The 20,499-nt window shown below is 37.2% G+C and overlaps 1 protein-coding gene across 3 annotated transcripts in view; it reads left to right on the top strand.

Moving 5' to 3' along the window:
- Positions 1-20,499, top strand: part of MCM9 (minichromosome maintenance 9 homologous recombination repair factor) — a 186,204-nt gene that overhangs the window by 34,184 nt on the left and 131,521 nt on the right. For all 3 annotated transcript variants that reach the window (XR_011974485.1, XM_072643155.1, XM_072643154.1), the window contains exons 5-7: positions 8,379-8,579; positions 14,534-14,659; positions 16,422-16,541. Coding sequence is in view for 2 of the 3 variants with exons in the window: in XM_072643155.1 (XP_072499256.1) it covers positions 8,379-8,579; positions 14,534-14,659; positions 16,422-16,541 (447 nt within the window). In the remaining variant the exon portion in view is untranslated. The remainder of the gene's footprint in view (positions 1-8,378; positions 8,580-14,533; positions 14,660-16,421; positions 16,542-20,499) is intronic.

Here is a 20,499-nt window from a genome sequence, read left to right as displayed (position 1 = left end):
TTATCTCTAAAAGGAAGATAATAATACCTGTAGTACTTATCCTACAAGGTTCTTATAGAGACCAAATTAGATTTGTAAAGTCCAATAAAAGCTATAGCCCACTATATGAATGTTAGCTACTATTAAGATGATGATGATGATGGCAAAAAGGCAGCAACAATAACCAGGAACTTCCATGCTGCATGGATTTCTGGTAATCTGCTAAAACAGTAGAGTGATAAGTGACCATTTCCAGAGGAAGAAATAATTACAGGAAGAGACCTGAGTTCTTTTTCTGATTCTGTCATAAACTAGCTGTTTGACCTTAGACAAGTCACGTAACTTCCTTTTCTATATATCTCACAGTGTGTTAAGAGAATCAGATTAAGTATGTTGGATGTAACACATACCAATCCCCAAAATACGTTTACATTTATTTTCATGTAACTAATTATCGGCCTTCTTCACTCATCAAGGGATGCCCTTGATTCCATCCTTTTACATCTCATCAGGGAGCTTCTCCCATCAGTCACTTTCTCTCCTTCTGCTTTTCATCTTCAAGCTATTGCTCTCTACTGTTTTATTCTTTGCTGCCTATAGGTTTCCCTCGCCTTAAAAAAAAAATACTTTCACTTGATCGTGGCCTCCATTTAGGCTGTCATTTTTTTTTCTCTTAACTTTGCCTGCCAGAAGCCTTGTCAGTATAGTTGCTTCCACTTTTTAGCCCCTTATACTCTGGTTTCTGACCCTGTCACTCTGCTGAAATTGCTCTTCTAAAGGTTAAACTGCTCAATTCAGTGGCCTTCACTTACCTTCCCACTACACACATCCCACTATTTAATGTGGCCATTCTTCAGCCTCTTCAAACTTAATCTCAGTTGTTCTACAGATCATGGACAAATAGCCCCTTCTCAGGTCCATTTTCAAGATCTGTGCCTCCAGATCTTAGAATCTTCTAGTATAGCCTTCAAGAACCTGCCTTCCTTCTGTGATGAGGCATTAAAGGAGGACTAGGTGTTTTAATAGTGATGGATTTTGGAATCAGGGGACCTGGGTTCATATCCGAGCTCTTCCACTTAATAGTTCTGTGATCTAAAGCAAGTCTCTTTATCTCTCTGGGACTCAGTTCACTTAGCTGTGAATTAAGGTCAGATTAGATAGCCTCTGAAGTCCTTCCCAATTCTCAGGCTGTCATTTTAGGCACTTACTTAGGTGGTACAAGGAATAGAGTGCTGGACTTGGAATCAAGAGGACATGAGTTCCCATTATAATTGAGACATTTACTACTTAGCTTTGTAGACATGTACTACTTAGCTTTCTTCCTCTATAAAATGGGGATGACAATAACACTTAGAATGATTGTTGTGAAGATTTAACAAGCTAATGTTTATAAATTACTTTCTTAAATCTTATAAGTACTATATAAGTGATATTATTAGCCTTGTGACTTTGATGTAGATCCAGTTAGAAAAAAAGAGAGTCACCAGTAATACTTCAAATGGCCAAAATGGAAGGAATATGTATCAGATGAATTTCTCATTTGTTAAATAGTATGTCTTCCTCTCAGTTTGCAGGATAATAGGATGCCGTTGATTTAAACTTTTCTTCAGGGATCCTATCTTTTAGAACTGGAACATCTGCCGCTTGAATTCCCCATTTATCTAACAGATCTGATTGTTGTTGTTTTGTTTTTAAACTAAACATTTCAGTTCTGATCCTAGACAAGACAATAAAAAGTAGTTTCCTAAAAATAAATAAGTTCAATGACCTTTTCTCAGTATAGATCCTCCTTGACGTGTCTGTTCTTTTTAATACTGCTAACTACCCCCTAACTTTTAGATACCCTTTCCTCACTTGACTTCTGGGACAGCACTCTTGTTCTCCTCTTACCTGTTTGAGTCATTGCTTCTCCACAATCTCTTTTGCTAAATCATTGTCCATTTCTTTCCTGAAACCTAACCATGAATCTTACCCAAGGTTCTTCCCTAAACCATCTCGGCTTCTCTCTGCATACTATTTACCTTTTTTATTTCATCTGCTCTCATGGGTTCAATTTTTTATATTGATGACCCTCAAAACTATACAGTCCTAAATCTCTCCCCTGCACTGCACTGTCATATCACCACCTGCTTACTAGGGATCTTTGCCTAGCCCATCAGCATTCCAAATTCATCCTGGCTAAAACACCAGGAATGGTAGTGGATGTGAAGAGAGCAAAGTTGCTCAGTTTGGTTGGACCATAGACTCCAGGGAAAAGTAATATGAGATAAAACTGGAAAGACAGGATTGTGCCAGGAAGAGGATTTTAAACTGGATTCAAACGAAAGGAAAGTCATTGGAAGATATTTGAATGAAAGAGTAATGTAACTAGACGTATGCATGTTTATTTTGGTAGTAGTATGAAGGATGCATTTTTGGTGGAAGAGAGTGGAGGTCAGTAATCCTGTAAAGAGACTATTGCAATAATCTAGGTGGGTGCTATTGGGGGTCTCTAAGAGAGTGGTCTCAGTAGAATTAGAAAGGACAGGTTTTGGAAAGTGTTGTAGGGGTGGAATCAACAAGTATGGTTACTAATTATATTTGAAAGGTAAGAGAAAAGAATCAAAGATAATCCCAAGGTTATAAATGGCCATGCCACTTATTTTCTCTCTGAATATTGAAATCCCTGAGGATAGTGGCAAAGCATAGGGTAGAGAGGAAAGTGGTAAGCCAAGTGGCATATCTTTGGGATTCTGCCTCTCCATGTCGCTATGGGCCTTGAGGAGATGGTACTACATTGATCACTCCTAGATCTAAATCTTGTTTCTATATAACTAGGATGGGGAATAAGGTGGTACAAGTGGACCTCAAGAGAGGAAAAGTCTTTGAAGTATATTAGTAGAATGGTCAAGAAGCTGGGGTATCATGTTTCCCAGTCTTTTTACCTAAATTTTGTTCTTTGATAATCATCATGTGACAATACAGCAATACAGAGTTACTTGGACCAGAAAGAAAGTAGATTTGAGGCAGGTAAGAAATTTAAGTAACAATGAAGTTAACATGCGTTTATCCCTACCTGCCTCATAGGGTTATTGTGGAGAGTTCATGAGATAGGCAACAAGGTAAGGCCACAGGTATTTACTGAGTGCTTGTTATGCACCCAGCATTATGTTAAGCACTAGTAATGCAAATATGAGCCAAAAGAAAGGCAGTGCCTGCCCTTTAGGAGCTCATATTCTAATGAGGGAGCTGAAATGCTACAGGTAGGGATTTGGGAGTTGGGAGAGACCTGTGTGGTAGCGCAATATTATTGAGAGAGGAATGAAGCATTGCTGGCCAGGTTCTGTCGCCAGAAAGGAGGATCTAGAGAAGGGGACTAGAATGATGGAGAGAAGAACCAGGGTGAGAAGGCCCCAGGCACATAGGGAAGGAAGTTCCAGGGTAAGAAGGCAGCTGAGTCTTGGTGACCAGGTCTAGAGAAAGTGAAGAGTGAGTGTGAATGTGTGCATGCTTGAGTATGTGTGTAAATAAATACACACACATTTGAAAGGGCTTTGAAAAGCATAATGTACTAGATCAATGAAGGGTAATGTTGGTAGTAAAGTAGGTAGTCATTGGTATTAGATGTGACATCACTGTGGCCCCATGTAGGGAATGTAGGAAAGAGTTGGGAGGCAGGGGAAACTACAGTGGCGATGGGAAGCTTGGTCACAGAATTTTTAAAAACCTGTTTGTTGATATGGTAATTGAGTTCCTGTACTGTTTACTGTGTAAAACATACAAAACAAAATATAGTCCCTCCCCAGTAGGTGCCATATGTAAAATCTAAGAGCTTTATTTGATCAGTTTAGAAATGATCTAAAAGACAATCTTTTCAACCAGAAGATCAACTAAAATGCACTTGGTATTCTCTGAATGCTGCATCTAAAGTGATATCAATCAATAAATTTGCTATATATTGATTCCCACACCATGAAATGCTTAGTGAGGTGATGTTATAGAATTAGTCAATTTCTTTTCCCATTAAGTTTCATCAATATTTTGAGCAATGGTTCCGGAAAGATCTTTAGTATATGTGTGAGGCACTCCATAGTTTAAACACTATGCTTCCTGACATTTTGTGTGAAGCTCCTTCTGACTAGAAATATATGTGTGTAATATTTCAGTCTGTGAGTCAGCAGCATGAATTCCACATATTTAGCATTTACTGAGTGCTTTTTTCAAAATGCCAAAGTTCTGCCTGCAGATTGTATGTGAAGCAGCCTAGCGATGGCACATTATTCTGGCACTAACAGCACTGAAAAAACATTTTGCAGCACCGACGCTACATTAAGTATACAGGGTGAGGAGTTGAGGACATAGCATTAGAAATGAAGAGTGAGTTCTTAGCACAGAGGAAATACCTTCTGTGTAAAATAAGGACAAGGCAAGGATCTAGAGCTGAACCCTGAGGTTAACACCCCGTGTTTCAATTATGTTGTAAGTTCCTTGAGGGCAGTGATAATATCTTATGTTTTGTTTTTTATATCCTGAACAACATTTGGGGTACTTTGTAAGCTCTTGCGAACTGATTGGCCAAGTCTTATTTTCAGATGCTAAAAGTCAGCCAAGGTCAGTTTTAATCACTTTAATCTGGCTTAATTTTTTTTTTCCATCTTTACAATGGGAATAATATCTATAGTACCTGCCTGCCTGGGTGGATATGAAGCTCAAATGAGATAATGAGTATAAACTCCTGGCAAACTTGAAAGCACAATAGAAATGTCTGTTCTGTTTCTGTGTGACCTGTTAGCGCCCTGCTGGAATGTAAGCTTCTTTTGAGTAGGGATTTTTTATTGGTTGCATTCTCATTCCCAGAGCTAGTATAGCACTTGTCACACACTAGGTGCCACACACTAGGTGCTTAATAAGTACTTGTTGATGGCTTGCCTGCTTGGTTATTATTTTTATTATTATTAATACTTTAGAAACACTGTGCGCAGACAGATCATCAACTCAGAGCAGAGGTAGGTCAAAAAGCAAGTTAGAACAAAGGAAAAACATAAGGCGGCACTGGGTTTTTTTTCCAATTTATTTTCTCTTTATTCTGAACTTGATAAACACCAGGTAAAACTAACATTTCCATATATAATGTGGAAATAGGAGAGGATCGTAAATGAAACTGAATTTCTATCAGGTAGGGGAGAAGACACTAATTACAGTATCTGTAGTTTTGACAGACTGTCAACCCAGACCAAAAGGAAGTGGATAAATATGATGGCATTTACTTGGTCCCATCTTGAGGGAGTTTAACTAAGGCAAAACACTGACCTTAACTCTGACCAGCTTGGAAAACTTTAACTAAGGCAAAACAAAAACCACCACAAAAAGGATGCCGAAAAAACCCAGAAACCACCTTAGTCAGCATATACTTTCCTTTCCAGGCAGACACTTAGGTGGCCAGAAACAATTCTAGTAAAGAATATATTTGAAAAACATCGCAGTGGATGATGAGAGACAACAAGAAGTAACAATCTCACAAAACAGTGAAAAGCTGTTGATTTGCAAATGTCCTTCAGAGAATTTGGCCAGAGATACAGAGGAACCAGATATCCTGAGAACACTTGTAGATGAGACCAGAAAGAAGTTCGGGATGTAAGCTCTGGCTTTGCTGGTGATGACTAATTTGGCAGGACAGGGTCTCCTCAAGTTTGAGCTATTTGTGCAGATGCCCCCACTACATACCAGCACTTCTGCAGTCATATGTTCCTTTGGGACCCAGATATTTGCCAGTTTCACAGAAGATACGGCACAAAGTTCAAACCAAAGAATGATGACTTATTTAAAGGCAAGGTTCTTCAAATGCACCTATTTTTAGATGACATCATACTAATTGCATTAAGACTCGAGTACTTCAAAGCCTCCCCAGTGCAATCCATCAGAATGTACACATATTGGTTGAACCATCCGTACTGGAGAAACAAAATTAAAAACGCATCTTTCCAGACCGGGATGTGCAAGTGAATGGGCAGGTTGCCAAAGACACAGAATTTCATTGCTGGAAGTAACCTCATATGTCATCAAGTTCAACCCGTATCTGAGCAGGAGCCAATTCAAGTAGAAGTTCTGACTTTCCAAGGCAGCCTGTTGAAATGGCACTAATTTTTAGGAACTTTATCCTTCTATCAAGCTAGAATCTTCTCTGTTACTTCAGTGCACTGCTTCTAATTTTTCCCTTTCAAGTAAGATATTGTATATAAAATGATTTGCAAACATACATATCTATTATTATTATTTCGTTTGGGTTCAAAAAATTTTAATTAATTTTCCATGTGGAAGCCCTTCAGACATTTAAAAACAGGTATCATGTCTCTCCTCCCTAATCTAAACATCTTCAATTTCTTCAGCTGGTAGTTGTACGGTTCAACTTTTAAGAGTCCCTTCACAGCCTACTCACTGTCCTCTGACGATATTATAGTTGTCAATATATTCTTAAAACATGGAACCTAGAACTAAGCTGATGTGGCTTGACAAAGGCTGAGCGTGACAATACTGTATCACCTTCCTTATTCTGTACAGCAGGATACCTCATCACCCTGTAGAATCACACTGGGCTTGTACTCCACCAATCCCTCAGAATTGAGGGGTGGGAATTGGAAAATTGTAACTTAAGACACAACTATTTATCTTTTGTTTTTCTTCTGTTGTATCTTGCAAGAATAATCATCTCTGGACTAGAGAGGACTGAACAAAAATGGCAAATAGGGAACTGAAATCTAAAATAAGGGAGGAGACAGTAAAAGAGCATCTTGGTTCATATCGTGGCTCAGCTACTGAGTACTTGCATGACTAAAGTCAAGTCACTTAAATCTCTGGACTTTTTCCTCATCTACAAAATTAAAGATTTGAACTAGATGACCTTTTAGAGCCATTCTGGCTCTAAATCTGAAATTCTGTGAATCTTGAGTCAGCCAGCAAGCATTTATTAAGTGCTATCAGAAACTGTACTATAGGAAGAAAACACCTGTAAATTCAAAGAGAGGGACTCTTTAGGTAGGAATTAATGAAATAAGGACCACGTAATACCAAGGAACTATCAAAGCTTCATGACTAGATTAGCCACTCCCCTGCTGCCAGGGTCCCCTCATGGTCCCACCAAGATCACTTTGTATCTGTTTTGTATTTAGTATTTAGTATTTCCTTATGTGTACTTGTTTCTTGTGATAAAATATCTCCTTGAGGGTAGGAATTTTCCACCTTCTTTCCTTGTATCTTCAGTGCCTAGCACTGTGCCTGACACAGAGGTGTATAATTAATTGATTGATTGATCTCATGCTCCTGAAAACTTATGTGAAAGGTCTTTGAAGTATGATGAGGGATTAGTTAAACTAAGGGGTTTATCTAAAAAGGAGATACTGTTCTGAAAATAAACATCATAGTGAGAAAACAGCCTTCTTTTGTTCTCTTCCACCATCAGATTGATAGTGGTTTAAACTCTCTTTGCCTCAATTTCTACATCTCTTAACACAAGTCTTTATTTTTGGTTTATTCTTTGTTTTTAGAGCCTCAGGTAAAGGCACTCCACACATAAATATAATAATGGTATTATGGTGCTTCCACTAAAGGCCTACCTATAGCTTGTCTGGGTGTAGAGGTGACTTTAGATCCTTAAAGGCTCTGCCAATGAAACATAAACTTTTGGTAGGTCTTTCCAATATGGAGAAAGTTAGTAGTACAGCCAAGTGACAGAATGTCATGCATGGACCAGACTAGCTAAATTTGTAGGTTTATGACTACAAGGTTGGCTACCAGGTGATGAACTGTTTTGGTTGGGGTTTTTTTGGACACAAATTTATGAAGATCATCAACTAAGGCATGGGGTTGGGTTTGATTTCTGTGTCCGTGGAAGGAGATTAAATCATGGATCTTTTGAAAAAGTGAATTATCATTCAGGAAAATACTTTTCTAGTAAAGAGTAATATTTAGTGCTCTTACAGACTTGGAATTTTTTTTAATGTTAGCATCATTTTTATCTTTTCAAATATAAGAAATTGTGTGTCCTAGTGGCAAAGCAGCTAGGTGGCTCACTGGATAGAGTTCTGGGCCTGGAGTTGGGAAGATTGAAATTCAAATGTGGCCTTAGACAATGACTAGCTGTGTGACCCTGGGCAAGTCACTTAACCTCTGTCTGCTTCCACCTCCTCAAATGTATAATAGGATAACAGGGACTAAACATAAAAATAGGGATAATATCACCTACCTTCCAAGATGGTTGCGGAGACTAAATGAGATAATATTTATAAAATTAATTGCTTGTTTACTTTTTTTAGTATATTGTTTTTTCCCCAGAATTCTTTGTCCGTGAACTTCCCCAAAAACTAGATGGGACAATGATTTATTCTGTGGGATACTCTCTTAACTAACTTGGTTTTCTTCTCAAGGTGATGACCTCACCATTTACGGGGTAGTGATGCAGCGGTGGAACAACTTCCATCAAGATGTTCGATGTGATGTGGAGATAGTCTTGAAAGCCAATTATGTCCAAGTGAATAACGAACAGTCCACAAGCAACATCATTGATGAGGAAGTTCGCAAGGAATTTGAGAATTTTTGGGAACATTATAAGAATGACCCCTTGGCAGGTTTGTGATTGAGGGTACTTTTCACTGATGTTTCATTTGTTGTTTGAATATCATGAATACTTTTAGACAGCTAGGTCAACATAGGTCAATATTCTGTGTTGCAAGCCTTTTTATCATCGGTGTTGAAAGACCTTCTTGGGAAATTAAGGTTGAGTTTCATGAAACTCTTAACTTCTTATAGATGAAGAGTGTCTTTTGTTTTGTCATAAGTTTCAGAAAGAATGCATGTGCAGCCTCTAATTAAATATACAAAATCTACTTAAAACAAATTCTATTGTTCTTCTGTAATATTCTGTTTCTGTAAGGTTATTTCTTTTTCTGGTGCTTGAGTAGCTCATAAGACATTTTACCCAGAGTTTTTGAATGAAAGAATATATGTATATGAGAGAGACAGAAGAAGATGGGAAGGAAAAAACGGGCAGATGTTAGTGAAGAAACTAGTGCAGTTCAATGAAAAGGTTTCATCATAGAGCAAGTCTTCTGTCTTTATATAAATTGCTATAATTTACACATGTTAAAATGTCACAGTAAGGTTTAAAAAAAAACCCATTATCTTGTTTAAAACTTTAAAATAGGTACGACACCTTTTGACTCCTGAGATGTCATATCTTCACCATTAATTCTTTCCTGGAGGCATCTTCCGGGGGAAGATGGAGCTAGTAAGAGAAATTGTATGATTAACTATTGAGACATGCTCAGACGTTAAATCTAATATGAATTTGTCATTAAATCAAAATCAGCACATTCTAAGCACAAAAGTATTATCAATGTTCACATACTCTATTTCAGTCAGATATGCATCATCTCGCAAAATACAGATGATCTTTTAAAAAGTCTGAGCAACTAATGCTGATATTTTTGTATGTATAGACAACTTCTAACTATTTCTCTCATCATATCAATGGGGTATATATAAATGGAACCATTTTTCTTGCATAATTTATTCTTTCTAACAGACCCTCAAATTTAAAATATATTATTTTATGTGTGTGTCTATATATATACATATATATGTACATACATATGTGTGTTTATATGTGTGCGTATACAGACCCACTCAATATGGTGGTCTTATCTAGGAAGCCCCATTCATTTAAATTTTTGGAAAGTTTTTTTGTAAATTTCAGAAAGTAAATTTCATTGATATGCTTCTTAAACCACTTGAACACTTGTTTGGAAGAGCTTCCATATTAACTACCGAAGTCACTTCCTGCTTATTATAACAAGTGCTCAGTTCTGCATGTTGGTAAAGTAGCATAATTGAGTACATTCCTGTCATCCTACTTGCTGAAGTGCTTTGTACTGGTGATTCACAAGAGGAGACTATCAAAGCATTCTTCACTCACTGCAGACAAAGATTAAAGTGGTATAACACTGACCAGATGAGCCAGAAGAGAAATCCTTCCTCTGCAAAGACAGTATCCTTAAGAAGGAAATAAAGAAAATGATAGTTGGGAATAATAATAAAGTGCTTTAAACTTTGCAAAGCCCTTTACAATTATCATCTCATTTTATCCTCAGCAACTGGGAGGTAGGTGCTATTATTAACCCTGTTTTCCAGATGGGGAAACAAACTGAGGCAAGACAGATACAAAGCAAACATTGTAGTATAAACTGGTAAAGCCAAATACATAATGTAACATAAAATACAAAACATAAAATAGCATCCTAAGTATCATTAACTCAAGGTAAGAGGAAGTGACCCTGAAAAGAGCCATTCTAACTAAAAAAATAAGCTCATTATATTGGCCAAAAAAGCCTGAAAATATTGTAAATTACTCATGTGCCTCACTCTTTCACTGTCTTCCATTGACTGGCTCAATTTCAGATTAGTTTTGACTCCAAAGGTCTTGACTACTTTGAACCTAGCACCTTTGGAGATTAGGACAAGTCTCTTCAATACCGGCTTACTCATTTCTAATGGTCTTGAGTCATCAAGGCCACCCTATACTCACTCTAGACTAAAACAAACCATATAGACCCTCTATGCAACCAGCTCTTAGGGATGTTACACTTCAGATTGGGGTTTGAATTAGAGCTGTTAGACTTTAAGGGTTGTTCCAGACCAGAATGGAATTAACATTATTTACATTCTAAATGCAAGTTTAACAAGAATAGTTGACATTTATATGACGACTTAAGGTTTTTCCAAACATCTCACATAGATCTCATATTGTTCTCTCCAGGCCAGATCTACACAACTGAATCTGAGTTGAACCAGACTAGTTTCTATTGGCAGTGATAGGTAAAATAGTGTTCATTTCCTCCTATCACTAAACTATTGAGAAACCCTTGAATATAAAAGTACTCTTTATTTGGTCACTGATCATTTTCATGGCCACCAAACCAAGACATAAGGACTTGATGTTTTGGAGCATAAACTTTCCTCTCTACCTATTCCTGGTAATACTTTCAAGAGAGTCTGAAAAATATCATATGCTTAGTCAGCCCTTTAGAAAGCAAAAATGCTGTAATATAGTGTGAGGAAATCTTGGGGTACAGAATATACAAGTGTTTAACACAGATTCTTATTGTTCATTAAATACATTCTGACTCAACAGTACAGCCATCTAGTTATTAACAATTCCTTCCTGATTCTCCCATAGGCCATCCTGCACATTCCTAAACCTGTATCTTGAATATCCTTAGACCTTTGTTAGTAGCCTTCAATTATAACTCCTTTATTTCCTGTTTAATTTCTGCCTTTCTCTTGAGTGGTTTTCTAAAGACCTTGGACAGATCACCTTATCTCTGGGCCTTAGACTTCTGAAGTAGGTAGTTTTTCAGGTCTTTTCCACATCTAAAACTATTCTCCTATGAATATATTACTTCTTTAGCAAACTTTTCTTCTTTCTCTCACTTCTTCCCTTTCTCTTTCCTCCCCTCTCCTGTCCCTGTGCTCCAATCATCTCTTCTTTCATTAATTCTTCTCTGGACATTTCATGCCCCCTGCAGCATCTCCAGCCTGTATCAAATCATTACTTTCATGTCCCCCTTTTTTCCTCTTAAAGTTTTCTTTTCTCACCATGTCTGCTGCCCAACATCACATACGTTGTGGCTTAGTCATCCCTTAGTCAACTCGGATCATTATGAAAACTAGTTTTCCAAAGCCCACCTGTACATTTGATGATTTTGGGCCTCTAGAGAAGGGAAATAGAACACAAATACATAAACTGAAGAGAGAAATGTTAGTTCAAACTTTTATTTCCCAAGGTTGCAGAGAGGACTTGAAATTTCAATTAGGAATGGCTGGCTTATTTTCCTCTACCAAAGAAGTGACAAAACCATAGGCAAAGAGCAAGTTCCAAGGCTTTCACACCAAATATAGCGTACCCTACTAAAAATGATCTGACTGATATTGTTAATACATTTTAGCCAGGTCAGGTTATATCACCCTAAAATCAGGTCAGGTTATATCACCAATCCCAGCTAAGCCCTCTGCCTAGTTAGAGTCTTTGTTCTTCTCCTAAACTGCTAAGTATCACAGAGAGATGTGATGTGGTTTCTCTTCTCTTCCTAAGCTGTTTAATGTCAAAAAGCTGTTAAGGTTTTTGGGATATTTTGGTATAGACTTGTGTTTTCATTGGTGTGGGGATTTCCTGATTGTCTATAGTATATATTTTTTAAAAATTCTCTGAGATCCTTAGAAATTAGATGATTTGCAAGCATGGTTACACAGTTAGTATGTGTGAGAGACAAGACTTGAACTCGGATTTTTTTTATTCCAAATCCAAGTCTCTAGTCACTACATAAATCACACTGCCTCTGAGATGTGAAGCACTTTGTACAAATGGTTCCTTTGTAAGGACCATACCCTTTCTTGGAGCTATTCTGTTCATAAACACAAAAGGATTTCTGTAACACAAAGGAAAACAGAAGGAAATTTTCAAGGTTTCTTAAACTGTCTTAAACTGTCAACCCAGTATTTGCATGTTCAAAGTCACAGTCCTATTAATGTCTCAAAGATGTACAGGGAATAAGGTAAATTTGGCTCCCACTCTCATCAATCAGTCTCTCTATTCTACTTGTTGCCCTAGAACTTAGTACTTTTATAATTGTTCAGATTCTGAGGTTATTTCCATAACTGTATGCAGTTGATTTTTTTTAATCTTTTAAGATAAAGTGTCTAAAATTATTTCCTACTAGGATTCCAAGGATGAGAGGAGCCCAATTTCCCCATCCCTTCTGTGTAGTGTGACTTCAGTTTTTACTTCAGTCTCATCTATTCAGCCACTCCTTTTCCTCTGCTTTCCCCCTCTCAATTCTACTGATTGCCAGCTCCAAACCTCAGGAGATACTCTGGTGCTTAGTCCGTTAAGTCTACCCCACATTTTGGGTCCAAACATCTCTGCCCCATTTTTTTGTTGACTTAAGTCTCTGTAAAGATTGGTTTTGCATTCCTGCAACCACATCCTCCATTTTGAACACTTCTGAAGTTGACCAGACTACCTCCTGCAATCCTGTTTCACCTAAAGTTTTTTTGAAGCCATTCAGTGACAGTAAGTGGAATGTTCCTGTGGCAGCAAATGCTCATCAATCCCCGAAAACCTCTAGGGCCACTCATATACAAAAAGAGGATATCCTTAATATTACAAGTGTAAACATAATGGTCAGTTTTAAAAGGTCCACTAAAAGTTTCTTAATAGAACCTCCAATTCTCTAAAACTTCCTTGGAGTAAGTAGACAACACAGTCACTAGATCTTTATTTCATACCCTAATTCATTCAAGACTCCAATAACAGTAATAACATTTATGTAGATAGCACCTTAAGTTTTGCATCGCACTTTACAGCTATTACCTCCATTTTATCCTCACAACAACCTTAGGAGGTGGATATTATTATTATCATACTCATTTGATAGATAAGGAACGTAAGGCAGACAGAGGTTAAGTGATTTTCACAGTCACAGGGCTAGCAAATGTTGTAATGGATTTGAACTCAGATTTCCCTGATTCCAGGTCCAGTGCTTTGTCTACTCTGCCAATAAAAACAAAACTGGCAGATTAAGTACTTTGACATTATTTATGTAAAGTTTAGAATATAAGAGGTAGACCCAGATTTTGAAATATATACTCTTTATTCACCCTCTTATCAAGCCAGTGCTAAATATTGGTCTTTTTTTTACAGATAAAAAGAACTTATAGAATTTCTCAAAACCATGTCTAGATTGACCAAAAGGGTTCGTTTACTGCTAATTCTGCTCCCTATGTAAAATTCTGAAAGCCACAAATAGAGCATTGCTCAAAGAGACTTGGGCTTCTACTGTTAGTTGTATCATTTGTGAGTTTAATGAACTTCCTCTTATGTAAGCCACCCTGAGCTAGCCTTGATAGGAGAAGACAGTTAAGAAGCAATAGAGTGAGGCAGAAACTATTTTTAAAGTCTATAAATAAGAGAGAGAAAAAGGTATCTTACTATTATCTCTTTGAGGAGTTTATTAAAACTTTATGCACAGTGCTGATAACACCAGAAAAACTGTTTCTTTCATGAAATTAGGAGATTGAGAACTTCGGAGTTGAAACTTTAACACAGTGATTCTGCCTCCTATTCTGTCTCTCTAATTGTTTAACTATGATAGAATGGTTTTTGAGAGGCACCACTGCAGAGTGGACCTTGGCATAGGGTTGGCCTTGGAGTCAGGAAAAGTCCTATGTCTGACACACTAACTACGTGACCCTGAACATGTCCCTTAGCTTCTTTGGGCACCAGTCTACACTCAGTTTATGAAACTGCAGGTAAGTTGCCAGACTGAATTGGTGGAGTTTTCACATTAGTAGTTCCCCAGACCAATAAAATCACAGGTTCAGACCAAAAAGAACAGAAGAAAAAGGGCCTTGAAGTAGTCTAAAGATGGTCAAATGGTTGTTCATAGGAATCATTGGAAATGTGGATTATAATGTAAGCCCTTCTTGAAAATCACTGCTGACTTCTTATTTCTACCCCCTCTCCTAGGAAGGAATGAAATCCTGGCTAGCTTGTGTCCTCAAGTTTTTGGGATGTATTTGGTAAAGCTTGCTGTAGCCATGGTGCTTGCTGGAGGTGTCCAAAGGACTGATGCTACTGGAACAAGGGTCCGAGGTTAGTCCCTGTTCTTATATTCCAAGGAACACATAATGATATGGAGGGCACAGCTTTGTTTTTCTGAATGAAAAGTCCTTTGGTGAAGATTGGAGTTCTTTCTAACTATCTTTTTAAACCTCACATAGTTGTGTTTCTGGTAACACTTCAAACTTCCACCAAAACCTCACTAATGAAATTCCAGAAAGGCTCAGATATAACAACATTCTCAGTGGGGATGTTTCAGTCCCCAAGAATAAACCATTAACATTCCCATTAGTATGTTTGGGTAGAGCCTGTTCTTGGGTTCTTGGCCTTTCTTTATGAGAGCAAGAAAGGAAATAATGCTCTTTAATGTCACACAACCAGCTCACTCTCCATCTGTGACTGTTAGCACAAGTCCCATAGACCTGCTGCTCCAAATTTTTTGCCTGCTGATTCCCCTTCTGCCAGTGGATAGTAAATGAACCATCTGCAATGAGACATTACTGTAGGTCACAGATTCAAGCAAAGATTATTATAAGGGCATGTTATAGCTTTGCCAATGTCACTGTATTCTAGCTATCTCTGCACCTGTATTGAGTATGATGGGCCTATCTCTGACTCCATACAAGAAGGCTTACTAACTAGTGGGTTGAAAGAATCTTGTTTTAAATCAGTGTTACTGGTGTAGCTCCTAGAACAATACTAAAAAACTTTACTATATTATGCTTGCATCTGAATTAGAAAAGAGGCAGTGTGGTACACTAGACCAAGTATTGGATTTGAAGCCTTAGATCTTGCTTTGAATCCTGACTGGGCTTCTAATTACCCGTGTGACCTTGGGCAAGTTGCTTAACCTCTTTGGGCTTCAGTTTCCTCACCTGTAAAATTAGGAGTTGGGCTAGATGAACTCTTAAGATCACTAACAGCTCTGAATTCTACAACTTCCATATAGAGTTATGTAAATATTAAAATAAATTTTAGAAATGCTTTTGAATTCTAACAGTGCTAAAGTCAGATTGGAATAAGTATTGCATCAATGAAGTGTGGGCCCTCTTTAGACACTGAAATGGATATTTTATGTTTTAAAATACTATTTTGAAACATTTCAAATTTTTATTTATATATATATATGTGTGTGTGTGTGTGTGTGTGTGTGTGTACACACACACACACATATGCAAAAATAGGAATATTTCTTTTCCTGTTACTTAATTGTTGAAATGTGGAAACAATGATTACGTATTCAGGAGGAAGAAGACAGAGATAGTAGATGGGTATTTAAAAATAAACCAACAAAGAGAAGTCACACATAGGCCTAAATGCCTGGAAAACAATGGAATAGAACTTTTTGGTACAGGTTTTTGAATATCCTATTATTCATTCATTATAAAATGACAGCATCATACTGTCTATATTGAGAGATAAAATTTGATATATGTTTCACACCAGAATTGAATGCTGGTCTGCCATTATATGCTCATCAAAGGCAGCTTAGCAGAATAAATAGAGACTGACTTTAGAGTTCAAGTTCTTTCTCACACACACACATATTCTAACTATATGACCAGAAACAAGTCACTTTACATTTTGTTGCCCTCAGGAAACTTTAAGTTACCCGTAAGCTGCCGATCTACATGGGTGAAGGGAGTTTTCTTTCTAGATGTTCCCGATTCCATAGATCCATAAGCCTACCCTCCTTGACCCCCAATTAAAATTGTTAGTCTTCAGAATTCAATTAAAAGTATCCTGCATTGTCTTTAATAGCCACATGAAGTTTTACATGTTTACTTTTTCCTAGGTGAATCCCATCTTTTACTGGTTGGAGACCCCGGGACAGGGAAATCTCAGTTTCTCAAATATGCAGCAAAGATTACTCCGAGATCTGTGCTCACCACAGGAATTGGATCTACAAGTGCAGGTATTTGATGTAACAGTATTGAATGATATGACAAGACCAGAACTTCCTGGATTTGTCTATTGGCCAGAAAGAAAAAGCAGTAGGGGAAAGCCAGCATACATAAGCAGGTATGTGAAATAAATGCATATTTTTGCAAGACTAGAAAATTTTGATGCATTTTTATTTTAATAAACAGAAACTTCATAGTTTCTTTTGTATTGGCAGCATGAAAATGGCTAGCAGTCCTGACCTAGAAATGAGGGAAATATTCAGAATGAACAAGCAAAACTATCCTTTTAAATATCTTCTTACTGTCATCATTCCCTCAGGTAACTCACATTGCAGCCCGTGTCTTGGTTGATGACCTTGATGAGTTTCTGAAGCTAAAAAAAAATTAATCACTTGGTGATGAGTCTTTCTGTACTTAAAAGCTGGATTGTTCCTGAGATGGCAGATGCACATACTCATTCATAGGTCCATATTCGAGGCCTTTCTAACTTGACAAGGCCTGCCAAGACCTTCAAGAACTCAGGGCCATGCCACAATGAGGCATCAGAGTAGGAAGTTAGTGGCAGATTCTTTTAGCTATCCTTTGAAAATATCAAAAGGATCTATTTATTTTAAATTATTTCTGCATGAAAAACATATTTTTTCTTGTGTTGCTCTTTTATCTCATTTTAATGACGACCTTCAAAGATGCACTTATGAAACAAAATGTATACTACTACAGGCATCAGTCATTCTAACTAAACCTGAAGTATACAATTTTTAAATTGTTCATGAAGCATAGCCCTGATTATATCATTCCTCTGGTTCAGGGACTTCCAAATCCAAATTCTTTACGCAGGTCTCTATGCTCTGGCCCCAACCAACCCTTCTTTTCTTATCTTCAGTTATTACCCTAACAACTAAACTAATCTCTACCCTTAGCCAGCCTTATTTGCTGTACCCTAAACAGACCACGTTTTGCAGGTGATATTCAGTTTACATGGATACCTTGCTGTCTTACTTTTCTCTTGAAATCATTCATCCTTCAGTGCCTAGCACAAGTGCCATTTCCTTCTTGAAGCCTCCCTAGATCTTGCCCTAATGATTGTGCTCCCTTGTTCCCCTGATTTATTTCTAACTCTGTTCATCCTTATGTTGTATTGCTCGTCTCACCTGTCTGATGTTGCCCTTCTCCATTAATTGTAAGCTCTTTGGACACAGGGCTATCGTAGTTATCTCAGCATCCCCAGAGTGCAAGTAAACACTTGTTGCAGGAACATATGAAGCAGGAAACTAAATTGACGTTACATAATCAGATCTTTTAAGGAATTTTTAGACTATAGCCTATCATGGAATAAAAGGGCAGAACCAACTGATATAAATATATTAAGGTTCTGGACAGCGTAAAGATCCAGATACACTATGCAAACAGTATGCAAAATCCAGATATACTATACTTTGGAAACTTAGTATTAAGAGACTTCTGCCATGAGAGAAATTTTCAGAAAATTCAGAAAATACAAAAGGGAGCATGATTCTGAGGGGTGGCTTAATGGTGAAAGAATTCAAAATATCAGAAAGAGTTGGAAAGGAGAAGTAGGTACAGCCATATTAACATAATACTGCATTGTGGCTAGTAATCACCTTAATCCCATTCTCACCAAAGATTTTCAGATCTGTCTGCTAGGGGAATTTTTCTACAATGATATACATATACCTGATTCCAGAATGGAATTTGGCTTGTATAGCCAACTTTGCTGGAAGGCATTCACAGATTTATGTATATACATATACATTTTTGTTTTAGGAAATGAAATTGCCTTTTAACTAAAAATTACAAACCACCTTTCTATAGAAGGAAAACAACAGTAGTTTTAACTACTACAGTGTAAAGTGCACCTTTTAGCTTCATAATGATCCTTCAGCAAAAGACATTAAGAACTTTGTAAAATGTATTAAGCTTACTCATTCTTCTTTTATATTTCTTTTATGTTGGAAATTTAGCATTGACAAATTTGATAGTGAAAGTCTTTTGCTGTCACTCTAAATTTCTGCTACAGTTTTAATTAGAGAAATTTAAATTTAGTCTTCAGTCCCTCCCACTTAAAAATACCTTGCATAGCACAACTATCATTTGTTACCTCCAACATCAGCCTGGATTTCAGTGGTATGGAATAGATTTCTTTTAGGAAGCTTAGACAGAAAATGCTTCATACCTGACTACTTATTTTAAATTCTAAGTTGGACCAAAGTTAAGAAACATAAGAGAACACAAAATTTTTTTAATGACTCATTGTTACATTCCACGTGCAAATACTGAAGTAGCTAGGGATTTCTGAATTGAAAAGGGTTAGAAATAGGATTTTTGGATGAGAAACAGGCAGCTTCTAACAGTGGCTTATTGTATGCTTTCCTAAGTCTTCGCATATTTTTCCGTAGTAGATGCAGTGCTAGGCTGAAGTCAGCAAGGCCTAGTTTTGAAACTTGTACTCCGAACAGTTAATAGCTTTGTGACCATGGGCTTATCACATTTGCCTTTCTGAGCCTCGGTTTCCTAATCTGTAAAATGGACCTGTGATACCTACTCTCCTAGGGCTCTTGTGAAGCTCAACTGAGATAATATAAGAAAGATGCTTTGAGAATCAGAACACTGCATTAAATGTTACCTATCTTCATTCTCTGTAAAATTATATTAATAGCAAGCTACCAAAGAGAGACAGTGAGAGCCAGAATGGTGCGTTTCTTCTAGCTGACCAAAGGAAAACAACTGTTGTATGGGGCACTAGTCATTTCAGAGTCTATGGATACACATTACAAAGTTTAAGATGGATGTGGAGAGAACAGCCGCTGATTCACTATACCAGCATTTTTCCTTTTCCAAGTTTTGTGCCAATATCATGTTTGAAACATGAGAGAAGATGGTGTAAGGAATAAAAAATACACAGTAAAGAATGTAGAAAAGTTCTTCCTTCCTATTTGAAGGACCACCCTCTTCTTTTTACTCCTCTTGATCTTCATAGGCTGAGAATTCCTTAGGCCCACCTGACCTCCCCCCTCCACATCCTGAAACCAAACAGTTATGTCATTTTGTGAGTAGAATCCCCAGATCTCCATGTGGATCACCCATGCTTTCTGCTCACTGGCTTGGTGTTCTGTCAGCTCAAATGGTTGTCCTCATTCTCTCCCACCCCCTCACCCATCTGTTCAATTGCATAAGTAAACTGTTCCGCCTTGTTTTCTCAGCACACAATTATTTGAACTAAATTTTTAAATCTTTAAAAATAATATTTTAGTGTCCAACTTCTAAGATGTAGTTCAGTACAGTTTAGGATAGCTTGTATAAATACAAATGTGAGTACAAAGGAGAAAAAAAATTGCTTGATAGAAATTTTTTTTATACCTAAGGTCTAAAAATTGCTTTTTTATAATCACAAAGTTTTAATACCTAGAAATTACTTGCGTCACTTCATGATCTAAAATCATTTTTTTTTAAACTGGAATTTAGATTTTAATAATTTTTTTTAAGCTTTTTGCTCTGTGCTGATTTCAGACAATACGAGGCATTTACAGATTTTGATGAAGGTAAGCATTGTTGAATCTTATTACAAATTGATCCCACTCTTACATTCCTAATCAGAAGTCAGTAATTAGTTGTTCAGTATTTTGCCTTGTGACTGATTTTCATATTACATTAGAGTAACCAGGAAGTGTTCCAAGTATATGCTTAAAGACACTGCAATTTTAATAGCTTTAGAGACATCAGCTATTAGAAGGTATCATTCTAAATTCCAACACAGAAAATTCTTTTTTGTTAGGTGATTGATCATTCCCTAAAAAAAATGCTGATTCATTTCTAAGTGGATATTCCTATGACTGGTCTGGCCCTGGGATTTCACTAGTGTAGCAAGCTACAAAAAAGGTTCTCTGCTCCCCTCTACCAACAGCTTGACACCTGCTCTTCAACTTCAAATTTAGTCTTAAATCTTTTAGC

Source organism: Notamacropus eugenii, chromosome 2, assembly GCF_028372415.1.
Source record: "Notamacropus eugenii isolate mMacEug1 chromosome 2, mMacEug1.pri_v2, whole genome shotgun sequence".
Classification (NCBI taxonomy): Eukaryota; Metazoa; Chordata; class Mammalia; order Diprotodontia; family Macropodidae; genus Notamacropus; species Notamacropus eugenii.
Note: the sequence above shows the minus strand (reverse complement) of the source record. Positions and strands in the feature narration are given on the sequence as shown.